At 58.9% G+C, this 26,276-nt stretch overlaps 1 protein-coding gene across 5 annotated transcripts; it reads right to left on the bottom strand.

Moving 5' to 3' along the window:
• Positions 1–1,183: 1,183 nt before the first annotated feature.
• On the bottom strand, positions 1,184–26,161 carry PPM1F (protein phosphatase, Mg2+/Mn2+ dependent 1F). 5 transcript variants are annotated; one of them, XM_045819793.1, is made up of 8 exons: positions 26,073–26,161; positions 19,889–20,136; positions 14,481–14,623; positions 11,246–11,448; positions 10,458–10,646; positions 8,793–8,936; positions 6,380–6,473; positions 1,184–5,142 (listed from the first exon to the last, which is right to left on the bottom strand). In XM_045819793.1, the coding sequence occupies exons 2-8, from the start codon at positions 20,083–20,085 to the stop codon at positions 4,730–4,732; spliced, it is 1,383 nt and encodes a 460-aa protein (XP_045675749.1). In that variant the 5' UTR covers positions 20,086–20,136; positions 26,073–26,161; the 3' UTR covers positions 1,184–4,729. The 5 variants fall into 5 exon arrangements, with proteins under 5 accessions (XP_045675749.1, XP_045675750.1, XP_045675748.1 ...); XM_045819794.1 differs by having other exon boundaries at positions 26,028–26,154; XM_045819792.1 differs by having other exon boundaries at positions 26,017–26,147.
• Between the last annotated feature and the right edge of the window lie 115 nt (positions 26,162–26,276).

The following is a 26,276-nucleotide window of genomic DNA, read 5'->3' as shown; positions in this document are numbered from 1 at the left end:
ATCTGGCTGCCGTGATGAGATTCAGACACATGAGGCAACTCATTAGGGAACAATGGAGACAGCATATACTTAAGACCGAGGATTCTGCTGGGCAGATTCTGTGGGAGCTTTGAAGGAGGAAGAGGGGGCGAGGGCAGGGGAGGGCAGATGGGTGACTAGCTGGGGAGGGGGGGTGGCAGTGACAGGGCCCAAGTGGAAGCCCCACCCCTCGCTCAGTGAAAGGATGAAGAGACCAAGCTGCCTCCCTAGCCTGGTGTGGTCTGGAGGGCGGGAGACCACTGCCCCAGGCTGCCTGGAGCAGGAGGGGACGGGGCCCTGGAAACTTGCAGGGGTGATTCAGGAAGGGCTAGGGAAAATGAGGCCAACCAGGCCTGAAAGCGGGCAAGAGGGTCCCACGGGCAAGGAGAGTGGGCGAAGGCTGGGGGAGGGGCTGACAGGGAGGGAGTGATGCAGCAAACCCTGGCTAGCGGGCCCCAACTAACCTGAAAGCACAAGCTACCCCACCCTGTTTGGGGGAGTCCAGGCAGCATTTTGGGGCCCTGACTCAGCAGCTTCTGCATGGAGGAGACACTGTTTTTAATCCTCATCCAAGAATATGGTTTTAAAAACAGCAAATTTTAGAGAGAGGAAGGGAAAGAGAAACATTGATCGGTTGCCTTCTGCACGCACCCCAATCAGGGTTAGGTCCTGATGAGATCAAACCCACCACCTACCAACGGAGCCACGGCCAGGGCGTGGAGGCGGCCATTCTGACCTTGTCCAGGTTCCCTGGACGTCCGGACTCAGCCAGGAGCACGAGGAAGAACCTCCTCCCATGGGGCTGCGGCCCGACTCGCTCCCAGCTGACAGTTGTGCATGCGGGGCCTCTGTCAGCCACCCAGGGGCCCCAAGGACTCCTATGGGTTCCCAGAGGCCTGGCCTTGGTGCCACGAGCCCTGCACATGCTCACTGTGAACTCGGCTTCTTGCTGCTGGTGAGGGGGGCTGGGACCCCAGGCATGTGAACCAGGCTGGGCAGGCCAGCTGGAGGGGCTGGGGGCCAGGAGGGCTCCCTTCAGAATTCATGTTTCCCCTGCAGCGAGGTTTGCAAGGTCCCCCTGCACCCCAGGAGCTTCCAAACACCCCGAACACCCAGGGAAACCAGGAATTCAGAGGTGAGACAAGGCAGGACTCAGGACTCGAGACACATTTCAGAACTTGTGTTTTATTGACACTTGAGCACAGCAGCCCTGGGAGGAGACGGCCTTTCTGGCCTCTTACCTTGGGGCTTGTCCCTGCAGGCAGAGTAAATAGCCACCCTGCCTTAGAAAGGACCCCCATCCTCCACAGAACCTCATAAAATTCGTACAGATAAACCCTCGTCAAGGCTGGCACAGCGTGTGAATGGCAAAGCACGGCAAGTTTGGCAAAGCTGTGGGGCCTGAGGAAAGCCCAGGCCCCAGGGGCTGCCCCTCTGGGCTATGGGCAGGATGGAACCAAACAGCCCGGTCTGCACTAGCCCACCTGGCTCCCACAGGGCTGGCATTGGGCCAAGCCCGTCAGAGCTGGGCCCGCAGCCCTAGGAACACTGCTGAGGTAGCTGGGGAGGGGGCGAGGCCGCGACTGCAGTGGGCTCAGGGAGGGCGGGAGACGGCACTGCAGCCAAAAGCTGACCCAGGACTTCAGCAAGCCCGTGCTTCTCCCTGGGGCCTGGCACCCTATTGCTATCTCCCTAAAATACGCCCATTTCCTAGCCCTGGGTGCTGAGGATAGGCTGGGTAGGGGAGGTCACGTGTTCACCTCTGGATTTCAGCAGTGGGTAGCTGGACTGGCTGCCCTGGGGAGCCCCACTGTGCCTGCCCCCCTCCCAGGCCCTCTCACCTCAGCTGCCTCCTCTCCCACCCCTGCTGGCTTGGGATCGGCTCTACCTGTAAAAGCGGAGCTAGAGTTCTTAAAAGCGGAGCTAGAGTTCTCCAGCTTTTGTATTCCACATAAAACCCTGGCATCAGTAGCTCAATTCTTTTCCAACCCACTTAGTTTTAAGAATAGACACTAGTAATACTTAATCACCCTGCTGGCGGTGGGGGAGGGGCCTCAGCGCTGGCAGCATCTCTCCAGGATGTGCTGGGTTCGCCCCAGGGCCTCCCTGCACCTCCAGAATTCTAGGAGCTGCTGCAGACTCATGCAACACTGTGCCCGAAAAAGGGGAAACTGAGGCCCTGGGAGGTGCAATGACTTATGCAGCTCACATAAGGAGCCGGTGGCAAAGCTGGGACTCAAGAGGGGGATCGAAGTTTCCAGACCAGTGTCTCAGCTAGGGGTCCCCTTGGGACTGTGGCCTGAAGAGGGAGTGGAGCAGGCTGCTTGCAGGTTGCAGATCTCCCAGTGGCTCCCCCTGCAGCTGGTCCTGATGGAAAAGACCTGCTCGGTGCCCAGGGGCACAGCAGGAGAGCACGGCCTCCTGGGCCGGCAGGCCAGCCAGACTGAGGACAAGCCTGGAGAAATGTCCTGGTGGGGCCTCCAGCCAGGGCACAAAGCAGACCATCTAGTGGTGTAATCCAGACCCCACATGGCGAAGCTTCTCTCTTGGTAGCAATCCATGGAATAAGATTAGCAAAGAAAAGAGGAAAAACAAGCCCACCACCCGCTCCTTCCAGTCAGGCCACGCCCAGCCTTGTGCTGGGAGGGGCTGACAAAGGGGCTTCTGGCCCCCAGAAGGCACCGGGGCCTTCGAGTGAAATGGGGCAACACATGGTCATGCTGGCTGCCGAACATTCTCTGAACGGCAGTGCCCGTGTTTAAGATGCTTTTATCACGAGACCCTAAGCAAGGCACTGACTACATGGTCTGCGCATCTTCATCCTGCTCTAGGGGAGGGGTACAGTCAGCCTACAGGCAATGGCGCCCCAAGGCTCCCACCCTTCCCTCTGGACAGCCCAATCACTTCGGGAGGGATGGCTTCCACCATCTGTTCCTTCCCCAAGACTCCCCTCAGTGCCGCTGGGATCAGGGGGCTCTCTGCGCAGACCTTTCTGGGGCCCTGCTGCTGTGGGTAGACTCAGAATGCTTCCTCCGTACCTCCTGGCGTGGGGCCCTGGCACCAAGCTTCCTCCCACTGCCTAGCGCCCAGGGAACATCCTGCAGAGGCCTTGGTTAAGCCACCCACTGCCCTTCCCAGACCACCAGCCTCTGCCTGCAGCAGCCCTGCCCACACGGCAGCCCAGGTCCCACCTGGAGCCCTCACTACTTTCTACTCCACACAGTGGTTGTATCACCCCCGCAACATCAGCTTCACCTTCCCAGGGCAGTAGGGGACCTGGGCACAGGCTCTCACAGGCAGGCAAGGCTGGGGGCAGACACAGCAAGGCAGCAGAGGCTGTCAGCTATTGGCAAAAAGAGGGGCAAGGGCTGGGTGGGTGGGACAGACTCCCAGCTGCACTCCCGCTGCCTCCAAACAGACCCGCCAGCTACATCAGACCCGCCAGAGCCTCTTATGTGTGTTTCTGAATGAAATCAATCCAACTGCCAACACACGAGACATCCTGGAACATTCCAAACAGCAGCAAGGATCTGCCTGCTCGTGGAGCTCAAGCTCTCAGCCTAAAGTCCAGCCAGATACCAAGAGGCAGGGCCAAGGAAAGTGGGGATCAGGCAGGGACCACGGTCACCCTGAGCTCCCGGAGTCCTGCAGCCTGGCCTGGGCCACGCCGCACAGCCTACGCTCTTGGGGACCGACCACTCTGCTGCCCATGGCACATCCCCGAGTCAGACAGAACTCTCCTGGGAAGAATTCTGGCCTAAACCATCCGCTGTCACAACATTAGCCCCACTTCTGTGGAAACTTAAACGTGCCTCTTAGAGCCCATCCGAGGCCTGGCAGGTCCAGCCTTACCTAGAACTGTTTAAGGCACTTGAATGGCTTATTAACACTACCTGGAAAGGTTTTTGTTTCAATCTTGATTTAAGAAAAAAAAATCAGTAATACTGCAAAAGAAGTTTCCCCTAAAAAATATCAATACGTTAAGTTTTCTAAGGAATAAAATAAATGCTAAGCTCTGCTCATTAGACAAACAGGCCCTCTTGGCACTGACAGAACAAAGACAAAACCTGAAATACTGCTTTTCTGGATCGGACTTTCCCCCGGGGTGGGGGCGGGGGTGGGGGTGGTGGGGGGTTGGCACACAACAGACAAGCGTAGCATCTCTGAGCTGCCCCCCCCGGGTGTGTGGGGGGGACGCGAGGGGCCGGTGAGGCCAGGGCCACATGTCACAGCTGCCATGATGCAGGTGGGTGACCGCCGTAGACCCGATCCCCGATCCTCTCCTGTGTGGGGAGTGAGCTCCATCAGCCAGGCCTGGCCAGGCATGTCTGCAGACACGAACCCCCGCTACAGCCAATGAGGAGTGGGGGAGAAACCTGCGCCGGGCACCCTGGGTCTGCCCAAGGGCTCACACAGTGTCTGCTGCCCCACGCACTGCCCGGTGTCTTTGGTCCTCTGGTTCCACCCCTGCCCCATGGGGAGCAAGGGCCAGTCCAGTTCCCGGGTCAGCTTCGCTTTGGTGAGGCTTCCTTTGTTCCACGGCCCGTCACGAGCGAGGCACGACGCCCACCATCCCACGCAGTTCCGCAGAGGTCGGGACAGACCCACGGGAGCAGCGCATGGGTTCGGGAGTCCCAGGGGAAAGCACTGCTTGGGTGGTGCCCACCTGCCACCACTACATGTCGGGTACTAGGACATCCGAGGGGTGGGGTCACAGGCGGGTACCACTGGGGGGCTGGGCCTCCTCACTTCTCCATGGAGTGCTGTTCTCCGCCTCTGAGAGGTCACAGGGCACGTCCTGGCTTCTCCTGTCTGCCTGGGAGTCCCCGACCCCCCGGGCCCCACCCTCCAGCAGGTCCTGGGGGTCCCTGAAGAAAACCACCATGACCGTGATGTTGTCATGGGAGCCCCGCTCCCGGGCTGCAGCCACCAGCTCCTCAGCGACACGTAGCCCGCTGCCCTGCTGCTGGACCAGGTGGCTCTGCACCAAGCCGGCGACCTCCTGGTGGGGGACCACGTCAAAGAAGCCATCACAAGCCAGCAGCAGGTAGTCCTCAGAGCCAGTCAGCTCCCGGGAGGCTGAGTCTGCCTCTCCAGACACATAGGGTTTCTGGAAGACATCCCCTGTACGCGGGAGAGAGGCGCCTGGGGTCAGAGAATCGGCTTGCCGGCTGCTCCACCCGTTTTGCCAGCCTGGCCTCACTGTGCCTGCCCCTCCTCCAACACCCATGCTCACGGGCAAGGACACAGGGCAAGAAGATAATTCACATGGAGGGGACATGACAGATTTATTCTGGTGTTCCCGAGGGAAGAATCAAAACCCAGGAGGGCGGGAGTTCAGCTCCACAAAACTGCTTTCTCACTCCCCGTGGAGCAGAGCCCAGAGTGCATGGCCCGGGACACTGCACGGGCGATGGCCCTGGCCCCCCTGAGCTCCTGACAGCGCCCCCCAGACACCCAACAGGCGCTCAACCAAGCTCACTTCTCCCTCACACCTGCTCTTCCAGACTCCTACAGGAGAATGGCACCATGATCCCCGGGTCTTTAGGCCCAAATATTGAGGGTTTCCTCGGATTCTCTCTTACACCCCACATGCAACTTGTTAGCAAGCCCTACCGGCCTCACCTTCAAATGCAGCTCAAACTCTCCTCCCCTGCTGGTCTCTATAGCTCACCCTGGCCGCCAGCCCCCTCCTCCTGCTCTTGCCCTGACAGTCACTGCTCCAAGGTGCACGACCAGACCCTGTGGTCCCTTACACGGAGATACCCAGAAGTCCCCTGTCCCTGGAAGGGAGCCTGGCTTCCCCCTCCCTGCCCTGGTGTGTCCAGAGACTCAAGGGCAGAAGCCACAGGGAGTAGGGGTATATAAAGAGGGCAACACGCTTGGCAAGGACAGGCATTAGCAGGAGGGAGGAGATCCCTCAGTGTCTGAAGAAGAAATGGGGAGGTCAAGCCCCAGACTGGGGCCTGGCAGAGAAAATGGGGTGGGGAAGGTGAGCAGCTGCTTTTACTTCAGATTGTCAAAGACAGAAAGAAAAACAAGAATCATCAGTGTATGTGGGGGTGGACAGACCTCACTTATGGAGTATTTAAAACTTCCAGCTAACCAAAGGCTTCCTTCTAGATCGTTTGAGGAAGCCTTTCAAAAAAGAGGCAGGGACACGCAGCTTGAGCCACAGTGATCCATGCGAGATGCAAGTTTCTAAGGCACCTGCGCCCTCCACACTCCCTTCATGGTCTGATCGCCAACACAACCCCACTGACAGCAGGCACCTTTTCAGCACATGACACTGCTGTCCCGGACAGCTGGGCCCAGAGGCCTGAGCCCTGGGTGGCCTTCACTCCCGCCCTCGCCTCCTTACCAATGGCTCTGGAGACGGCCAGGGTCCCGTTGACTCTCCAGCAGTCCATGTGAGACACGAAGCCCCCCAGGGCTTCGATGCGCTCCTTCTCGTCCTGCGGGAGACAGCCAGAGTGGGGCGGGGTGTCCGGCACTGCCACCCAGAGGAGGCGAGCCGGTTTCTAATACAGTGCTCAGAGCCACAGCCCTCGGAAGATGCCCAAATGGGGCTTTAGTCACACAGTGAGAAATTCTGAACAACCTAATCCCCCTTTAGTTGCGGGAATGGTTAAATAGGTCACTGTGCAAATACACACAGGCCACTCATGGCCACGGACAAGCAGCCTGTCCCTGAGCAGCATTTCAGGGTCAGGGACATGCTCACGAGGCAAAAGAAGGAGCACGAGCCCTGGGGCCAGACGGCAGGTCCCCAGCTGCCTCTCTTTTCATGCAGGACAAGGGCCCTTCCCTGTAAGCTGCTGGGAGGAGACCGAGCGCGTGCACACGTGGCCATGTGGCAGGGCTGGATGAGACCTGAACCAGGCCCTAGGCAAGCCCCGCGGCCCGGCTCCTCATCCTCCTCCTGCACCCGCAAGACCCTGCCTGGCTCCCAGAGGAATGCGGTGCTGCTGGCCTGAGCGGACAGAACAGAGGCCCAGCCCAGCCGCGAGTCCTCAAACCTCTGGCCCTATAAACTGCCCCCAACCAGAGGTTTCCAGACGTGAGTCTGCCGCCTCAGGGAGGGTAACGACAGTGTCTGCTGCTTGATGATGAGCCCAAGGCTTGGAAAGGGTGGAGCAAGGGCCAAGCACAGCCATCTGTCCTTGCTCTTTGCCACGGTGTCATACCTTGCCCCAAGCTCAGACAGTGTTTGGAAAGTGCTACCTGCAAAAAGTCCCCAGTGGGCCTCCGAGGAGGTGCAGGACTCTGGCTTCCACGGGTGAAGCCAGTGGGTGCAGAACCAGCACCCCAAGCAGAGGTTTGTATCTACTACTAATCTGGGCCACAGTTCACCCGACTGCTTGTCTTGGGGTAGGAGGGCCCACTGGAGAGCAGGCACTGGAGGCTGGTAAGTGACAGAGAATACCTGCCATTTCCTGGCTGTGCTTTGGGCAAGTTACTTAACCTCCCTGGGCTTCAGGTCTCTCCATATGACGGTGAGAGTGTATCTAGGAGGCTGCGCACAGGCTGGGAGCTGTCGTGAGGCTAAGGAAGGCCGTCATTCCTAGCTGTTTTGATACTCCCTGCAGTGCTTTCTAGAAGCCACAAAAAGACAGTTCCACACAATTACATAAAGCCAACACTTCCACGTGGAAAAACCCATACAAAAAGACAAAAGAATTTGCAAATCACTGCACAGACAGGGGGCCAACCTCCCCAATATTTATAATACGCCTGCAGATCGGTAAGAAAAAGGGTAGCAGTTCAGGACAAATACGGGTGAGGGACAGGAACAGAGTGTTCCCAGGAAAGGTGACGTAAATGATCTTCAGCGTTTGAAAAGATGCTGGAGCCGGTGCCTTAACAGAAACGCAAACTAAACAAAGGCCTTCTCTCCTCAGGACCCCACACAGCCTAAGGGGGTCGTTTGGCAAATCTGTGCCCTGAAGATGTACCTGAGCAAGGTACACCTGCACTGGTACAAGGAAATGCTGTACTGTTATTCACTGCTGCCTTGTTTCTAGTATCAAAGACTGAAAACAAAAATGTCCATCGTGGAGAGACAGAAATGGATGGAACTCCACCAGCCCTAGGAGAGGGTGGGAGCAGTGTACATGCTGACGGGGAACACCCACAGGTGCATGGGGAGGTGACAAAGCTGGTGCAGAGCACCACGTGGGGCCTACAGGCATCCCCCAGATGCGCAAACTCTCGCTCTCCCACCTCAGGAGACAGAATGGACACCTCTGTGAATGTGATCCTCATTTCCAGGTGAGAATCCCAAGGTACAGGTGGGTGGGTGACTGACCTCAGGGTCTCCGAGAAACTTGTGCCTAACAAAGCCCCAAGCCTGGCTCCTTCCAATCCAGCATCACCTCCTCCCTGAAGCCCTCCTTCCCCATAGCCCAGATGGGCCACTCCTTGCCGGCATGCAGGCTAGGACCCTGCACACTGACCCCGTTTACTGGGCTGCATGCTGGGTAGGGAGCCCGGCTCTGCCCTGCAGCTCTGGGCGCCATCTCACTACGACAGCAGAGGTTCACTGGGACCACTGGCTGTTAGTGTCCCAAGCTTTAGGGGACCCTGGCCGCTGGAGTTCAGCAGGGGAGCTCTCCCCGTGGAGGGGTGCCAGGGGTTTCCTGGGAAGATGGTCCCTTTTACTTCCTCATCTGTCCCAACAACCCTCGGCCAGGGCTCCCTGACCACCCGCTTCCCTGATGGGCCCAGCCAGTGGGGCCAGGCATGTCTCAGGGGTGGGTGGAGGGAGCCCTTACCTGTCGCTCGGGTCTATGTGGCTCCATCAGCTTCACCACCTGTCCCTGCTGTACCAGGATAACCTGGGAGTCCCCAAGCCAGGCGACGTGCAGGGTCTTTCCCGCGATGAGCGCGCACACGCCTGTGGTTCCGCTCTGCAGCCGCTGCGAGAAGAGAAGGCCGAGTGGGTGAGGGCGGGCCGGGCCCCTGCCCGTAGGCATCCGCGGTCCGGACCGAGGGACTGCCGGGAGAGCGCTCGGCCAGAGACGCCGGGGCTGCTGAGGCGGACAGGCACCGTGACGGTCACAGGGCGATGCGGCATGGAGGGAGGGCACGGCCCGTGTGATCTCATTTCTGTCAAACCCGGGAACCACGTCTGCCATGTCAGGAAGTGGAGGAGCAGGGAGCAGGCAGGCGGGCGGGAGGAGGGCGGGAAAACAGGGCAGGAGGTAACTTCTGGGTCGAATAGGCCCATCACTGTGAGGGTTTCACGGGGGCACATATGCTGAAACCTATCATATCGCACACTTTAAATACGTGCAATTAATTCTGTGTCAACTATACCTCAGTGAAGATGTTCACAAATGATGAACTAAACCAAACACCTGCTTCAGAGAACCCTTTCCCAACCATGAGGCAGCCCTGATTTTTCTCACCTCCCAGGGGTGACAGTGGCCAGGAGGCTAAGGCAGGTCGGGGTTTTGCTGCCCCCCCCCCCCCCGCCAGCATTTTAGATGCCCCTGGTTTTCTGTCAGGTCCGCTGTGCCAACCTCTGCGCAGGCCCCCACCCCGTGTCTCCTCACCAGCCGTGTCAACTGGGCCTCCGTTTCCCAGTGTCCAAAATGGACCTGATCTTAGCACCCACCCCCCGGGGCTGCGAGACGACCCGCCGAAGAGAACACAGGTAAGGCTGGGGGGGGGGGGCGGTGGGGGCGGGCTCCTCCCTTCTTCCGGCAGCAGAGGCCTCATCCCCGGGCGGCTCGGCCTCCCTAGGGGGAGCGCTCCGGAGACACCAGCTGCTGCCGAGATCCGGCCGGAGAGCAGCGGGGACTGGGGCTGTGTGCTAACTGGGGTTTTGTTTTCTGTATTTTACGATGCTTGAATAAGTCAGGGGCCTTGCTAACCCTGGAGAGAATCCCCACCCTCACCCGCTGGGCCAGCCGATTCCTAAGGACAGCAAATACCTCCCCGCAGAGCGCCTGTTGCGCACAAGCCAGCGGGTTGGGAGCCCACGTCTCCAACCACCTGCTCTGTGTCCCGTGCCGGGCCAGCGTTCCCGCGGCCCGGAGGGCTGGGGACTGGCCCGGTAGCCCAGAGCCCACAGAGCTGAGCCCAACGAGCTAACGCTAAGCTCGCTGGGACCTGCCGGTGGAGACCACAGTGAAGGCCGTGGCCGTGCTTTCCTCTCTCCCTCTGCCTCCTGACCTGTGACAGGGGGCTTCCCACATGCCACTGTGCGGCATGGCATCTCCTTTCGGGAACTGTAAGTACTAAACTGCTCTTTCAGGGCATTTCTCTCTGTCATCTCACCCTGCTTAATCAAGACAAAACCCTGAGCACATCTGAACACAGCCAGCCTGTCCTCCCCCGTGAGGCTGGCGCACCCTCTGCAGGGGCTGGGCCTCTCTGATGCTAATGGGTCCTCGCCCCCAAACTGCACAGGAGGTCGGTCTACCTGTTCTCACCTCGCGCTTGGCCTTCCCGAGGAACATCTCATCGGTGCGCCGGAAAGCTTCTCTGAGGGCCCCCGCAGGGTCGGTGCGCAGCTCCGGCTGGCGAGCCGCATTGGCGTGTACGTGCACTGCAGCGTACCTCGCGGCATCCAGTCCCCCGTGACCGTCGAACACTGCAAAGTAGGCTCGGTCCACGGCGTCCTGGTGGGGAACACAGTGGGGGTCACTGCCCGGCTGGCCTCACGTCTGACCGAGGCTGTGACCCAGCCAGAGGCTCTCATTGGGCGCTGCCAGAAGGGTCAGGAGAGGCCTGGAAGAATCAGCCTGGCCTCCGCCACCAGACCCCTCCAGCGTGTTAGACCCCCTTCTGCACCAGGCTGCTGGCACCAGGAGCTGTGTCAGGCGGCCCCCAGTGCTGGACAGAGCAGGGCTCAGCAATCACGAGTGAGGGTGAACCTGGTGCCCGAGGCACAAAGGATAGAGGCCCTTACAACAAACTCGGGAAAACCATTCCCTGCTCAGTCCCTCAGCTGGGAAAGCAGGGTGGCTAGTGGCTGTCCTGGCCCAGAAGCGCTGGGATGATGAACTGGGCCTCCTCGACTCCCTGGAAGCGCTTTGAGAGATATGTAGCACCTTGGCCTTCAGACGGAGGCTGCAGGCACCACTCCTGCCTCGGCTCTGGCTAGAAGCTCCGCTTGGCACCCAGAGTGGTTTCCTATCCCTTGTGCAAGCCCTCTTCGGCTGTCCTGACTGGGGACACCGGTGCGGCCTCCCTAGGGCCCAGGAGGTGGAGCACTCACGGACAGGCCGAAGAGCTGGTTGAAGGCAGGGAGGCACACGTGCCGGTCCTCCATCCTGCGGCGAGCGTTCCGGATGGCGTGAATGGAGACCAGCCACTGCCTTGGTGGAACCCGGGCCGTCGAGGGCACCTGCTTCTGCCACTGGCTGCATACTCCCCAGAGCCGGTTGAAGAAGCTCCACGCCAGGCCCTTGGCGTCCAGCACTGATGGGCAAGATGGGGGTCATTAGGGAAGTACCACTGCAGGCCAGCTGATGCTCCGCTGGCTCGCCCTGCCCCCCTGCTCCTGCCGTGGCCTCCAGACAGCCCCATCACAGGCCTGCACAGCCCCTCCAGCCATCAGCCCCGAGGCGCGCCAGCCAATATGAAAGGCTGTATCATCAGCAGTGAGACGTGTCTGGTTTGGCAACACGCACTGAGAACCTCCTGCCCCGTGCATGGAGCATGTCCACTCACGGGAGCCAGCCCCAAGGGAACAGCGGAAAATGCGCTGGTGATTTAAGGACAAAGGACAGAGTCACTTGTAATTCTGCACTAATTAGAAACACTACATATCTGTGACAGAATAAATTACAGTTTATACTTTTGACAAAGAATTAAACTATTAAAAGTAATTTTCACCACTAAACACATAACTGTCATTGGCCCAGCAACTGGCTCTGAGGGATGCCCCCCGCCACGTCAGGAGGATGCTCAAGCAGCCCCGTGGAGAGGCCACCAGGTGTGGAACTGAGGCCTCCTGCCAATGGCCGTGTGACTGAAAGATCTTGGAAGTATAGCCCCGGTCCCACTGGCCTTCGTCTGACCTCATGAAACCCTGGGCAAGAACCGCCTGTTCAGCTGCTTCCAAATTCCAGACCCACAGAAGCTGTGGGTCAGTGTTTATTGTTTTAAGCCACTAAATTTTGGGCCAATGTTATGCAGCAACAAGTAATACTGCCGACAACAGAGACTTTAAAAGTTTAAATCCTACCTAACTGGCTCTAAAGAAAACACTAGTGAGGAAGAGGTCCAAAGGAACCCTTAGGTGCCACATCTCAGAGACTCGGTTCATTCTGATGCACCACCCCCTCCTGGGACCCCTGCTGGCCCAGAGGCTGGTGGCAGGTACAGGCAAGTCAGTGCCAGTCACCTAAGAGGGGGGCCCAGGCAAGAAACACGGTAGACTCAGGAGTGTCACAGGCTACACTTGCAGTGTTGGGAGAGCTGGAGAAGAAACAGCTTGTGCCCAAGAGAAGTGGCTGCAGAAAAGAAGGGCCGAGGCCAGGGGAGGCATGGAGGGCCTGGGGGTGCGGGAAGCCCCAGGGAGATACTTCCGAAGAACCCACCCACCGGGGGGTCTAGAATTTGCTGCTGCCACCATACTCAGGGCTCGGCAGCCGTTCAGGCGCTTGTTGAGAACTGTGCTTTGTCAGGTCTGAGATGCCCGGGGAGGCACAGAGTGCCGTTTACTCTCTAGGTCACACTGCTGTTGTTCAGCAGCGTGCTTCAACGTGTATCTTGGCTCCAGCAGAGGGCAATTACCAATGAGAATGATCACCTACGGGGAGGATCACCTGGCCCGCACACTCCCGATGCTGCTCACAGGCCACGCCTGCTCTCCTGGCTCCCACAGAACTACTCACTGGGGAGGGGCTGCTGATGGCTCTACCTGACCCTGCCACATAGAGGTTTTAGTCGAGTCTCTGCCCTTGGGTGATGATTCCACAACACCCCACTGATGGACTTTAGTAAGTTCCACTCCCATGACAGGGACAGCTGATCCAGGCGGGCACTGAGGGCAGGAGCAGGGGCCTGAGCCCCCACGTGCAGATCTGCCGCTGTACTGCTCCTTCCCGCCAGCAGGTGGCGCCAACATCCTGCTGGGAGACGCAGGCAGGGTGGAGCTGGCAGGCGCTCCCTCTGTGGAGACAAAGGCCTGTGGACTTTGCGGAGGCAATGGCTGCCTGTCACTGAGCTGCTGTCTCCCGCAGGTGGGGACACGAGGCTGTGCAGTAAGGGAATGAGGACAGGGAGCCCGGGAAAAGGGCAGGGGACCCGGACAGAAGGGCCCGGCACCTACTGCAGGGGCGGGCTGCTTGTTTTTCTCCTCTTTTGCCGACCCGTTCATTGCTTTGCTTTCAATGCTTCCACTAATGCTGAGATAGTCGGGTAATACAGGAATACCTTGTTTTATTATGCTTCACTGTATCATGCTTGACAGATGCTGCATTTTTTGTAAAATGAAGGCAAGGCACTGTCCCCCCCCCCCCCCGCCCCCCGCCCCAACCACCACCACCAGCAAAAAGATTCTGCTGCTTTGCTGGCCTGAGCTGAATCCCCAATATCTCGAAGGCATGCCTGTAATTAAGCGACATAGGGGAGGTGTTAGCTAAGGTAATATATAAATGAACCAAATCAACCCATTGTATACCTTAGAGTTACACAATGTGATACATCAATTATATCTCAGTGGAAAAATAATAAAGTAACACAGTCAGATAGGAAATGGCAAAGGAAGGGGAACCTGCAGAGGTGCTCACTGCCCTGCCGACCAGGCTTGGGCCCTCCGCACACTCTGCCACAGGCCACAGCCGAGTGACCCTGGCTTGCTGTACGGAGCTCTGGTCTGGCAGGACCCGACATTTTGGTGAGATGTGAGAGAACGGAGTTACTGGGGAAGCGAGAGGAAGACAGGCAAAATGAGAGAGAGCCCTGCCTTCTCAGCGTGAGGCTCACTCTGTTTCTGGGTCCCTCTAGTGTGTGACCACCATCCCAGGAGCAGGCTGCCTCCCCAGGCTCTCGTGGAAATCCAGAGTCTCCACCTGAGGGGGCCAGGTCGGCCCAGGCCATGGGCCAAACTCTAGCATTTTCTACTAGCTAGACATCAAGGCTGCCCCTGGGAGCCCATCCCCACGTCAGCCTCCCAACTCCCACAGCACCATGGGGCGACGTTGGCTGAGGCGGGAGAACAGAAGCAGGACAGAGCCCAGAGCCTGGGGTCCTCCCGTGTGCAACGGGCCACATGTTATCCCCCCGGCTGTTCTGCAGCCCAGTGAGCGGCTGCTGTGCCCCGCCCCGCTGACATCAGGCTACGCGCTGCCACAACCATCTTCCCCGCAGCAAAACAGGAAAGGAGATGTAGGCCAGCTGAGCCCTGCCTTCTCCCACACTGGTGCTCACTGGTGGCCCACCCTTTGTCTGGCCTGGCAAGTGCGTGGCCTGCTAAGCCTGGGGTCCCAAGAAAGAGAACTCACGGGTCACAGGGGCCTTCTGCTCCTCCACTTCCTCGCTGTCCTCCTCCTGCCTGGGCAGCGTCCTGAATTCAGACAGGTCTGTCTGCAGCAGCTGGGAAACTGCTTCATGGGCCAGAGACGAAGCAAGCAGTGGCGGAGCATTCCTGGGATGGGAATAATAAGTGAAGCCAGCACTTCAGTGCTGGCCTGAGCCCTCCAGAGAGAAATCTCGGGCCCTCTCCACCCAGGGAGACCTCCCTGGAGGTAGCAATGACCACATGCACCCCATTGTGGGGCCGTAATGAGCAGGTCAGCCTCTGTTCACATGGCACCATTTACTGGGGCCTGTGTTGCTGCACCAGATGGGGGGAGGGGTGTCACCGAGTTGTCAGCTGTGTCCACTGGCCTTCAAGGCCAGGCCCAGACAAACTGTGCAGTGTTCAGCCTGATGACAGGTGCCTGGTCACCAATACCAGCTGGGGACCTCTGGGTGTGGGGGAACTTATGGGTTGATCTGTGCCCCCCAAATCCCTATGTTCAAGTTCTAATCCCCAGTCCCTCAGGACGTGACCTTGTTTGGAAATGGGCTGGTTGCAGATACAGCTAGTTAAGATGAAGTCACCACGGAGCAGAGTGGGTCCCTAATCCAGTAACATTGGCTCCTGTTCGAAAGGGGAATCCGGACATGGACACACCCACAGAGGATGCTGGGAGAATGAAGGCAGGGGCCGGAGTGACGAACTTACAGCCAAGGCGGCCGGCAGCCACCAGAAGGAACAAGGCCTGCTGACACCTTGATCTTGGACTTCCGGCCTCCAGAAATCTGAGACAATCCAGTTCTGTTGTTTAAGGCACCCAGCCTGTGGTCCTTCATTACGGCCACTCCAGGAAACAAACCTTGAGCTGCGCATGCAAGGCTGGGCTGTGCACGGCCCACGGGTCCCTGGCCCATCAGAGCAGCTTGTACCAGGGAATGCTGGGGGTAGGGCGCAGGTGTCAGGCCCCTGGGAGCCCTGACCTCAGTGTGTTTTAAAGAGGGCTGTGCCACGATGGGAGAGGCTTCTCTCTGGCCTCTCCACTCAGGGAGGATTGGAGGGTGAGCTGCCAGGGGGCCGAGGCCCTAGCTAGGCCAGGCCTGGTGGCAGACAGCAGCGGGCAGAACAGGCGCCAGGCAGGGAGCCAGACAAGTTCCATGTCCACAGTGAGTCTCTGGTCCAACTGAGTGTCGAGAGGCCTGGGGCTGATGAGCACGTGGTCTGGAGACGGGGCCTCTCATGCACAGGGGTGACAGCAGGTGGGGGCTTGGGAACAGCTGGACAGGTGGCCGCTCAGGGCTGTGCAGGGCCAATTTTGGGAAGCAAGACTTGGCTGAGTGCTTTCAAGGTCACAGCCAGGCCACCCAGAACAGAACTGGGCGTGGGTTGGAGGGGGTGGGCAGGAATGGGAAAGCAAATGGAGGGAGGAGATGGGAACCTTGAGTACAGGAAAGGAGGGGCAAGTGGCAGCTCCTAGGAAGTTGTGGGGTGAACAGACCGAGGCCCATGGGGAAGGACTATCAAAAATTCTGCCACTGCCCTGGCTGGTGTGGCTCGGTGGATTGAGTGCCGGCCTGCAAACCAAAGGGTCGAGGGTTTGATTTCCAGTTGGGGCACATGCCTAGGTTTTGGGTCAGGTCCTCAGAAGGGGCACGTGAAAGGCAACCACACATTGATGTTTTACTCCGTCTTTCTCCCTCTTTCCCCTCTTTCTAAAAATTAAATAAAAATTTTTAAAAAATTGAAAAAAAATTCTGCCACAGATGTGTTTTTTCCACGGGCTCTCTGGCCTGCCCACCCAGCACTCAGCCTTGGGGCTGGTTCCCACACCGTGTTCCTGGGAAGCCCTCCCCGGTTCCTCCAGGCATAGGGGTTGTTACCCCTGGTGCCCCTACAGCTTCTAGAATATACCCTGACCCCAAAACCCACCTCCCCAGCAGTGGGAGGTGGGCTCACCCTCGTGTGACTTTCCCCGAGGGTGGGGGGCCAAGGCCCGGGGTGGGAGGCCCGTGCTCCTCTGCTGGGCCGACACACTGGGCTCCACCCTGATGACCAGGACCGCCTGAGCGCCTGGCGGATGGTTCCTGTCCCTTCGGGGCTGGGCACTTGTGGCGTCTATGGGTGGTCATAGGAATCCACTGGGGTGAATGCCTTCGAAATGCAGCCAGCCAAGACATGAGAAATGAGTTCCTCTGCCACTCGGGGATTTCCTGCCCGCCACCGGATCCTCCCTTCTCACAGCAGCAGCAGCAAGGGGCGCCTGTTCCGCTCGCTCCTGGGGAGGTCGCGCTGTGCCTTCCTGCAGGCCCTCTGAGGTCCCACTGCCGAGGCCACTGAGCTTCCGGCCAGGGGGACCCAGACAATGCCTGGCTCCGGGCCACAGGTTTGCTTCCTGATGCCTCTCCCGCTTCCTCCAGGGTCCCACCCACAGCCCCCCCACACCCAGGCACGCTGGGCTCCCGTCAGTCTGGGCTCCCAGGGTGGCCAGCAGAGGCAGTGAAGGGGACAGGGTGTGGCGCAAGGCCCAGGAACCCGATAAACGCTCCAGTCCCACACTCCTCGGAGATTGTCAAGGAATTCCCAGTTTAGCAGTAGAGATGAAAACACATATAAATAATACGGAGTAAGGCAGGCACTGCTCGGGGGCCTGAGATGCGACAGGGAGCAGCAAACAACAAGGGCACAGATAGGATGTAAATCGTCACACTCTTGAACTCAGCGATCTGACTTCCAGGTAGTTTCGTAAAAGATACAAATTACAAGCCCTGGCTCATGTAGCTCAGGGGATTGAGCACAGGCTGCAAACCAAAGGCTCACCAGTTCGATTCCCAGTCAGGGCACGTACCTGGGTTGCAGGCCAGGTCCCCAGTGGGGGCCATGTGAGAGGCAACCACACATTGATGTTTCTCTCCCTCTCTTTCTCCCTCCCTTCCCCTCTCTGTCTAAAATAAAAATCTTAAAAAAAAAAAAAGATACAAATTACAATGTGGACCAACCAATGCTTGGGGCCGCTGCTACCCCGCACACCTGCCCTCGTGCCGTCATACGCAGTGCAGGCGCACGTGAACATCCGTGTCTACACACGGAAGAAAAACTAGAAAAGGACAAAAATAACTGAAAATAGATCCCCTAAGACGGCTGGAAAATAGAAGACTTTAAAATATGGCATCTGAAGGTACTTTAAGGTGGACTCCCAGAGGCCGGCAGCAGCCCCTCTGGGGGCTGTGACTCTTAGTCTCTTCCGTCACTAGGAGTCTCAGGCCCGCTCCGGCATCCTGCCGATTAACAGGGCGCTCGCTTGCTCAGCACCTGAGCCCGGAGCCTGCTGCCACGTCCTCCCTCTCGGCCTCGCCTGCTGCCAGGGCCTCGAGAAGCCCCGCTCCACCTCAGACAAGTCCTGCTTCTCCCCGCACTCAGTTGAGGCACCTGCCTCAGGGCCCTGCACCCCAAAGACCCTGCACAGCGACTCCCGACTTCTCCAGCTCAGGCCCCTCCGGGCAGGAGTGTGGTCCCCGGCTCCTGCTCAGCTACCCTCCTCTTCCTCGCCCCCTGCCACTTCCACTGCTGTGAAGCAGAACCAGCCCCGCTGTCCTTGATCCTCCTTCTCCCTGCACGGCCCTTCTGAGCCCTCTCCTTCCCTGTCCTAGGACTGACCCTCAAGTTGGCGCCCCTCCTAGGCCCCACATGGTAGCCACTCCCTGTTCTCAGGCTGGGCCCCGTGCCGGGAGGCCGAGCTCACCTGTGGCTCTGCTATCGCCCCGGCGGGTTTTACCCCCTGGCTTCTCTCTGCCCCCAAGGACACATCGTCCTTGGCACAGCAGTGTGCTGGCGCTCTTGCTCTCCTCCAGCCCGGGTCGGCACAGGCGCCAGCCCTCCTGGGCCTGCCTTTCCTGCTGTGACCCCTGGGCCCCCACAGAAGGCACTGTGGCTGCTGGGAGGATAGACTCTGCGGCCCTGGGCCCCTCGAGTTCCCTTCTCCCCTCAGAGTGTGGCTGCTGTGCCTGGCTGGCTCCCTCTCCTCCCGTCCTTCATGCTCCTGGCCCCGAGGCGGCAGAACTCTGGGAGCCCTCTCTTGCTCTCCCCTCTCCCGCCCATCTCCCACACCACCAGCACCCATCCAGCATGCCCAAAGTGGCGTCGTCAGGTCCCAGGCCTGCTCTGCTCCATCTGCCTCTGAAATTACTTCCTCAAAGCCAGATAAGCTGGCAGCCCCCTCTACACATTCTGTCCTCCCCGCAGGGGCATGGTCCCTGGGAATTTTCTCCTGAGCGCTGTGGGACCTCGGGGGATGCTGGGATGGACGTGGCCCCAGAGCAGGCCCACAACCAGAAGCCTTTGTGCTCAGTGACCGGAGCTCCCACACTGCAGCCGCACGGACAAGAAAGAGAGGGCAGCTCTGCCTGGGGGAGGGGCTGGAGCTGACCTGCGGAGAAGGACACACACTGAGGGCAGGCCTTGTCCTGGGTTTAGGGGTGATGCAGTGACGAGGGACTGCAGATGCCACATGGTCTCCAGACCACATGCCATGAGCTTCCCCACATCTTTCTCGAAATGTCTCTGCTGGTCATACTCCCCGCTTCTGTGTCTCAGCTTCCTCATCTGTGAGACGGGGGGAAGCACCACCGCCTCTCTGCAGGGCGGCGGGGCCTGCATGCGGGGCACGTGGCCAGGCCCTGCCCCAAAATGGAGGTCTTGGCCAATCTCTAACCCATCCGGCCTCTGTCTCCCCATCTGTGAAAAGGGACAGAAACAGGATCTACTGCTTAGCACCTGTAGCGAGCTGAACTGTGTCGCACAAAATGATGTGCTAAAGTCCTAGCCCGAGTGGTTCGTGGTGGGACCTTATTCCGAATGAGGGTCTTTGCAGGTCCCACTGCAGGAACAGGGGGCGCCCCATACCCAACAGGCCTGGTGTCCTTACAAGAAGAGGAGACACACAGAAAGACAGGGAAAACAGACGCCACGGGAAGACAGACCCATGGGAAGATGCCACGTGACCAGGAAAGCCAGGCTGGGGTGGCGTGTCCCCAGGCTAAGGCACACGAAGGGCCAGTGACGACACCAGAAGCTAAGAGAAAGGTCCGGAACAGACGCTTCTGGACAGCCTTTGTTTGAGAACATGGCCCGGCTGACAAGCTGATCTCTGACTTCCGGCCTCCAGGGCGGAGACCATTTCTCTCTGTGACTCTAAGCCACCAGGCCTGTGGTGCCCTGTTACGGCCACCTTGGGAAACCAGCGCAGCGCTGCCACAGAGATGCACGCAGTGGGCATGCACTGCACAGGGCAGGATGTGTGGGGTAAACGCCAGGTTCAAGGTCTGCGTGTGGCACATGCCGTGCCTCTTCCTCCCGTCCTGTGCTGTGCTGTCCCCTCTCAGCGGGTACAAGGCCTACCTGTTGCTCAGGAAGCCCACCGCCAGCTCGGCCAGCTCGCCCTCCACCTCCTCCTGGCTCAGCACTGTCCCTGGGACCTTCCACGGCAAAGGGCTCTCTGGGCTCAGTGGGGCTGGGAAGTCGCGGAGGAACTCGTCCAGGAAGCTGGGGGTCTCCTCTGCCATCCGGCTGCTCTGCTCGGGGGCTCCGGAGGCCATGCCCAGAGCATCCCGAGGGGACTGCTGGCAGGGTTCCAGTCGGGCTGCACACTAGGGGGAGACACCAGGGTCAGCAAAAACAGGGAGCACTCAGCACCCTGCTGTGGGGTCTTCGGGCCTTGCAGTGCTGACTGCCTGGCGCCTAGATATCTCCTGCACCTTCAAACACCCCAGAGCAGGGGCCACACCAAGCTCAGGGCCCGGGGCAGAAGGCCACCCAGCTTCACACAGTTCAGGGGGCCCAAGTAAGTGGGAGGGACAACCCTGGCCGCTCCGATCTGAGAGAGGACGTGGGGGAGGCTAGAGAAGTGGCTTTAGGAGCCAGAGCAAGAGGAAATAGCTGCCTAGATATCCTGAAGGCGGGCGAGCTCCTCGCAGCAACGGCCAGTGTAGCCAGTGGTGGGCAGGAGAGGGACACTAGGACCAGGCCGCTGAGGTAGGTGAGGGGGCTCAACTTGACCCAGGACCTGGGCATCCAAGAGGTGAGGAAGTGATGGCACCAGGTCTGTGAGCCTAGATGTGGTGCCCAGAGGGGGGAAGGGTCACCTGTTAAAGGAAGAAAACGGCCTGGACAGGATAGCGGCAGGGCCCGCATGCAGGAGGGCTGGCCCTGGGCTATTTCAGAGATGGACCAGAGGGGGAGCAGCAAGGGCTCCCCAGAGGGTGAACTCAGGACAGTCAGAGGAGTTTCGAATGCGGCCAAGCCTAGTGAGGCCTCCCCAACGGGAGGAGTCCGGGCCTCCGAAGGCCCGGCTGGAGGAGAGGCCCGTGGATGGCACAGGCCACTGACCCCACTGTCTCGCACACAGCTCCAGCCTCGAGGCCTCTTCTTCCCAGTAAGCTTAAGAGGCCGGAGGGCTTACTAGCTGCCAGCCCCTCAGCATTACGTGAGCCCCCATTTCACAGATGGGAACACTGAGGCTTACAGAGGGGCAGACCTTTGCCTGAGAACGGACGATAGGGTTACACAGAGATCATGGAGCCCAAGAGCATCAGCCCCCCTCCCCTAACCCACTTCTCTCACATCTGGAAGAAGGTGTCGCTCACCCCCACCCTCCACCCCAAGGTGGGACTCCAGCTCCTCTCCCCCAGCTCAGGACCACCCTCTCCACCGCATACCTGCCCCCTTCTCCCCAGCCTGCCTGTCTCAGTTTGCATGCTAGCTAAGGCCCAGTCAGTCAAACACCGCCCCCAGCCCCCAGGGTTGCTGGACTCCCGCCTGCTACTCAGCCCTGCTGACCCAAATAGTCCCACAGGACTTCTGTTCATTGCCCCTCGGGGTTACCCTCTGCCCCCCACCCTCCCACAATCCCACTTAGGGGCTACAGCCCAGCCCTCGCCAGGCCCCACTTCCTAACACACACACACACGCACACACCTGTGCAGTCACCTCCCAACCCCAGGGCCCCTGAGGGGCCCTCACTCTCGCCCCCTCCTCTCTGCCTCTCCACAGCAGCCAGCGGGGAACTTTCTTCGGGAATGAATCCCACAAATTTATGCCCCCAAGAAACAAAATGTTTCCTGACGGTAACAAATTGACTTGAGAGCCTAAGCAACACCCCAAGTTTTAGGAGATTTGGGGGAGCATTTTCATAGCCCATCCCCACCTGAGGCCTTCTAGGTTCTGAGGGGTGAATGGAGAGGGCAGAACCACAGGAGAGAATCTTCCAGAATCGTCAGTCTTAGATACCTACAGACCACAGCCGTCCACCTCACCGCAGGGCAGCTGCAGGCGAGGGCTGCAGTCGGAGGGCGAAGGCCGCTCCCAAGCCCAGGGCGAGCAGGGCCAGGGGACAGGCTGTCCTCGCTAAGCGCTAACTCAGAGCAAGTCTTCTTAAAGAACAAAGATGGAAACGCGAGGGCGAGGGGGAGAGGGAGAGTTAAATGTCGACCAGCAAAAGGGGTCGAGGGCAAAGGGCAAATAGTGGTCAATTAAAAACCATACACACACAAGATCTCTCCCTTCTTCCAGAGACAGGCATCTAAAGTTAATTTTTAAAAGTAGACACACACACACACAAACATATAGAAATGGGGCCACCTGTAACAGAAGGACACAGGGACAGGCTTCAGTTCACGGCTATCCTTCCACTTCCTCACCAGCGGAAGTGAACACAGTGGAGCCCAGGTTACGACAGCTGACAGGTAAACAAGGTCAAGAATGTACCCCAGAGAAGGGAGACCGCTCACTGCATTATGACCACCAGGGTGAGACTGAGAAATGGGGGGATCAGGAAAGGCTGGGCGCCCCGTGGGGTGGTGAGGGTCAGCTGCGGGGGGAGGCTGGTGAGGACATACCACTGCCCACGAACACAAGAATCGAGCCAATGAAAATGACATGACAACAAGCATTTCCCAGCAAGCCTGGACACCTGTGGGCAGAGAAAGAGGCCTCCTCTGCTTTCCCCGCCTCCGCTTTCAAACCCAAAGCATTCTGGTCTCCTGTTGCTTACAGGAGAGAAATGTAAGTAATGCAGAACTGCCTGGAGCAACACTGAGTGCCCCAGCGGGGCTGGGAAATGCCAAGCCCAGAAACAAATCCTCCAGAGGCAGTGACATCTCAGGATCCACATGAAATGACCGTGTGCTCACTGACCTCCCCAGAATGCACAACCGTGGCCCACAGAATAAAGCACCGAGTTCAAGGCCTTTCACCTTCGACCTCGCTTGCTGGTGGTGGCACCGCTGCACATTTTGCAATGTAGGAGCCTCCCAGCCTTGGGATACTGTTTTCTGCGTCTGGGCACTCACCCCCCAAATTGGGCCAGTTTCCCTGGGGGTTGGGGCCCCTCCTCTCTGCACCGTGGCACTGGTCTCTGCCGTGGTTCCTCTCCACATCCCCGCTCACCACGCAGGGGGCTGAGGTCACATGCCCACTGCCCCAAGTCCAGGGTCCGGCATGGGCCTGCACGGCAGTTGGAGTGGGGCATGAGTGCCGGGGGAGGTCTGGGGGCTGAGGCAGCACACGAGTGACGAGTGCTTGTGTGCACGCTTGGCCCGCAGCCTGGGGAGCAGGGTGGCGTATTCCCAGGGCCTGCACCAGCCGCCCGCCTTCACTAGACGGGTAGGTGGCCCAGGGCCACCCTGCCTGCGGAAGACCAAGGCTGGTTTCCGCATCACCTAGAGACGGCGAGGTGTAAGGAGAGGAACCAGGACATGGCTTCCGTTCTCTGGGGCCCAGCTGCTTTATGACTTACGATTAATTTCCTTCCCTGCCCTTCCTTTTTTCAACACACTCCCGACTCTGTGATGGAGTCACACGGATATGAGCAAAACAATCCCTGCCCTTGGGAGCCCAGGGCCGAGATAAAGGCCTGAAGACAGCAAGAGGGAGGAATTCCCCAAAGGGGGACTCAGAAGTGGCCCTGGGACTGCCAGGAAGGGTGGGGGACAGTGCTGTGGCCCTGAGCTCTCACAGGACCAACTAAGGAGATGGCCTCGTGAGTGGTGCAGCGGCCAGCAGGCAGGCAACAGGAGCAGGTGGTGCAGGCTGAGGTGGCACCGAGTCTGGTGCAGAGATGTCCCCACTACAGGTGATGGTGAGGGACCTGTGCATGAGCTTGTGCAAGTCACCAAAGACCTGGGGTGAGTGTGGGAAGGACACTGAGCCCCCAGCCCCCAGTGCCACCTGCCCCCACCAGTAGGGCTAAACCTGGCTCCTGGAATGGCGCCCCTCCGCACTGTTCACCAGCGGGCAGCCAGGGGGCCGAACGACAGCGCTGCCAGCCAACATCTGCCAGCGGCCCCCAGGTGCCATCGCTGCTCTGAGCACTCCTCCTGGATCGCTGCTTTCCACCTCCCACATCCTGTGGTTACCCCTACTTTACAGGTGGGGGCCGCAGCAGAGAGGCCAAGTGACTGGCCCAGGGTCTCAGGGTGGGATTCATGACTGGCTCCTAACTGTGCCGGAAACCTCGCCCACCCGGCATCCGTCGCCAGCCCTGGTTCTGCCTCTCTCATGGCGCCGTTTTTCACTCCTGTGCCCCGTGCCTGGCACAGCCCCTCACCTCCGTGTCCCTGTGCCTTGCTGGTGGGTGGCATTCCACTGTGCCCCGAGACCTCTCTAAACCAAGCTCTGCTGAAATCCTCACACCCTTGGAGACCAGCCCCCTGTCTTCTGTGGCTCCAGTGCACTTTCACTGGCACCCGACTTGTAAAAAGTCCACTTTTCCATTTAAAATATGTATTTTCCTCTAGTTTTGACTCATATGCTCAACATAATGCTTATTTGTATAGCTGCATTTATCTAGGTCTGGAAAAAATACTTGCTGAGCCCTGCTTAACTTCAGGGAGCCCCACGAAGAAAGAAATAGCAATCCTTCGAAAAGGAAACCACAGCACTGTTACAAAAGTATTGTCTTCGTTGTTAAAAACCTTTCTGCAAACGGAGAATCGTACTTCGTTATTTCTGAGTAACTACTGGAAGAGTTTGTAACTGCTTCCAGACCTCATACAAACGTGCATGTATTTCTATGGTAAAATATACATCACATACGATTTATCATTCTACCCATTTTCAAGAGCACAGTTCTGTGGCATTAAGCACAGGCACTTTGTTGTGCAAGGACCACTTTTATGGGCTTGACTTTCTCACTGGGTTACAAGCTTCCTGAGGGCAGGGAGCCCACCCCTGTCCCCTCCAGTGTTGACAAGGCCTTTGTGCACGGCAGCTGGCAAGTGTGACGGCAGAGGGGAGGAGCTGGCTTCCTTCCACCACCAGTGCGTGGTGTGGGCTGGGATGTGCAGCCTGAGGTCTGGAACCTTCAGAGAGGAAGCTAAAACACGCTGTGGAACATGGCAGGCAGCAGAGAAAGGCTTTAAAGACGGGGCTGGCTCCAGGCGCTATTGCAAAGGAATTCTACAAATGAACTTGTGTGGAAGTTTCCAACTCTCAAAGTGACACTCTTTTTGTCTACCTCTTACAACTAGGCAGAAAATGCTGTTAAGTCACGCTGCAGATGAAGAAACAGGCTCAGGGACAGCAAACAACTCCACTACGGCCACTAAGGTGAAACTGGACTCAAACGGGATAGTCAGATGCCCACATCAGTTTCACCTCAGCTGCAGGAGGAAAAGAGTGAAACCTGACAATAGACGGGATATGAGCATAAAGGCCAGAAGTGAGCGGAAATGATCTCAGAGTACTGGCCCTCACAGTCCATCTCCCAAGGGGGGAGCAGAGCTCCACCCACAGAACTTGACTGCCATGAGGACACCTGTCAGTCAGGGCCTGGGTCTAGCTGGAGGGGGCGGGGCGGGGCACGGGCCCATCACCATCCACTATGTCAGGCCTTTATTAAAATCCCTACAATCAGGTGCCATTTCTCCCTACTGCACAGAGAGGTTAAAGGGCTTGCCTGAGGTCACACAATTGCAGTGGTGGAACCCGTGGTCTCCCTGTCTGAGGTTCTCTCTCACACACACGTCCTGCTAAAGCTGCTGCAGCCCCCACACTAGCTTTAACTAAGACACTTTAAATACGCTTGGGGCAGGGCTAAGGGCCATGGATGGGGGCACTTGGACAGAGACACAGTCCTGCAAAGGTGCAGGGGCTGGTGGGGTGGGCATCTGGGCAGTGGGACCGGCCCAGATGCTCCTGGGGAGTGGGGTGGGGAGGGGCCGGACTCCGGAAAATGGGGACGCTTCACCTCTTAGCACCCCATTCTGCTCTGGCCCTCAGTCCACACCTGGCCTTGGCTCGGCCACACCCCCGTCAAGCTAATGGCCTCCCAATTCTGCACCCCTGGCTCCTCAGTCCACCAATTCCCCGCCTCAGGTTCCTCAGCACCTCCTCCCGCTCTTCAGCCCACGAAGCGGCCCCCTAACCCTTTGAGCCTCCCCACCTCGGCCTCCCTGCCTCCGCAGCCCCCCATCATGCCCCCTCTGGATCCTCAGCGGCCCATTTCACCCCTGCACAACTTGGACCCCCACCTGAGCCTCACCCCAGCGCCGTCAGCCCCGCAATCCCGTTCCAAGGGTTTCCTCACCCCCAGGTCCCCGTGGCCCTCACGTGCCACTCCGCCGCTCGGCGCTCAGCGAGGTGCTCCGGCCGGCCCTGCCCACTTCCCGTCCCGAGCCGCCGCGATCGTCGCGCAGGCGCAGTAGGGCCAGGGGTGGAGGGAGAATAGGGGTGGGGCCGGGCCTCTGCTGCCCCCTGGCGGTCCCGCGACCCGTGATTTCTGCCCTTCCAT

Source organism: Phyllostomus hastatus, unplaced genomic scaffold (assembly GCF_019186645.2).
Source record: "Phyllostomus hastatus isolate PE091 unplaced genomic scaffold, TTU_PhHast_1.1 phas_scaffold_387, whole genome shotgun sequence".
NCBI lineage: Eukaryota > Metazoa > Chordata > Mammalia > Chiroptera > Phyllostomidae > Phyllostomus > Phyllostomus hastatus.
The sequence above is the reverse complement of the archived record's forward strand: the minus strand, read 5'-3'. Positions and strand labels throughout refer to the sequence as shown.

Excerpts from the sequence above, each read along its gene's own strand:
- PPM1F (XM_045819791.1), bottom strand. The coding sequence starts at position 15,411 with ATGGGCCAGGGACCCGTGGGCCGTGCACAGCCCAGCCTTGCATGCGCA. Across the intron at positions 8,937-10,457 it reads TCGGGAAGGCCAAGCGCGAG|CGGCTGCAGAGCGGAACCAC; the intron begins GTGAGAACAGGT and ends CTCTTCTCGCAG. Across the intron at positions 6,474-8,792 it reads CACATAGACCCGAGCGACAG|GACGAGAAGGAGCGCATCGA; the intron begins GTAAGGGCTCCC and ends TGTCTCCCGCAG.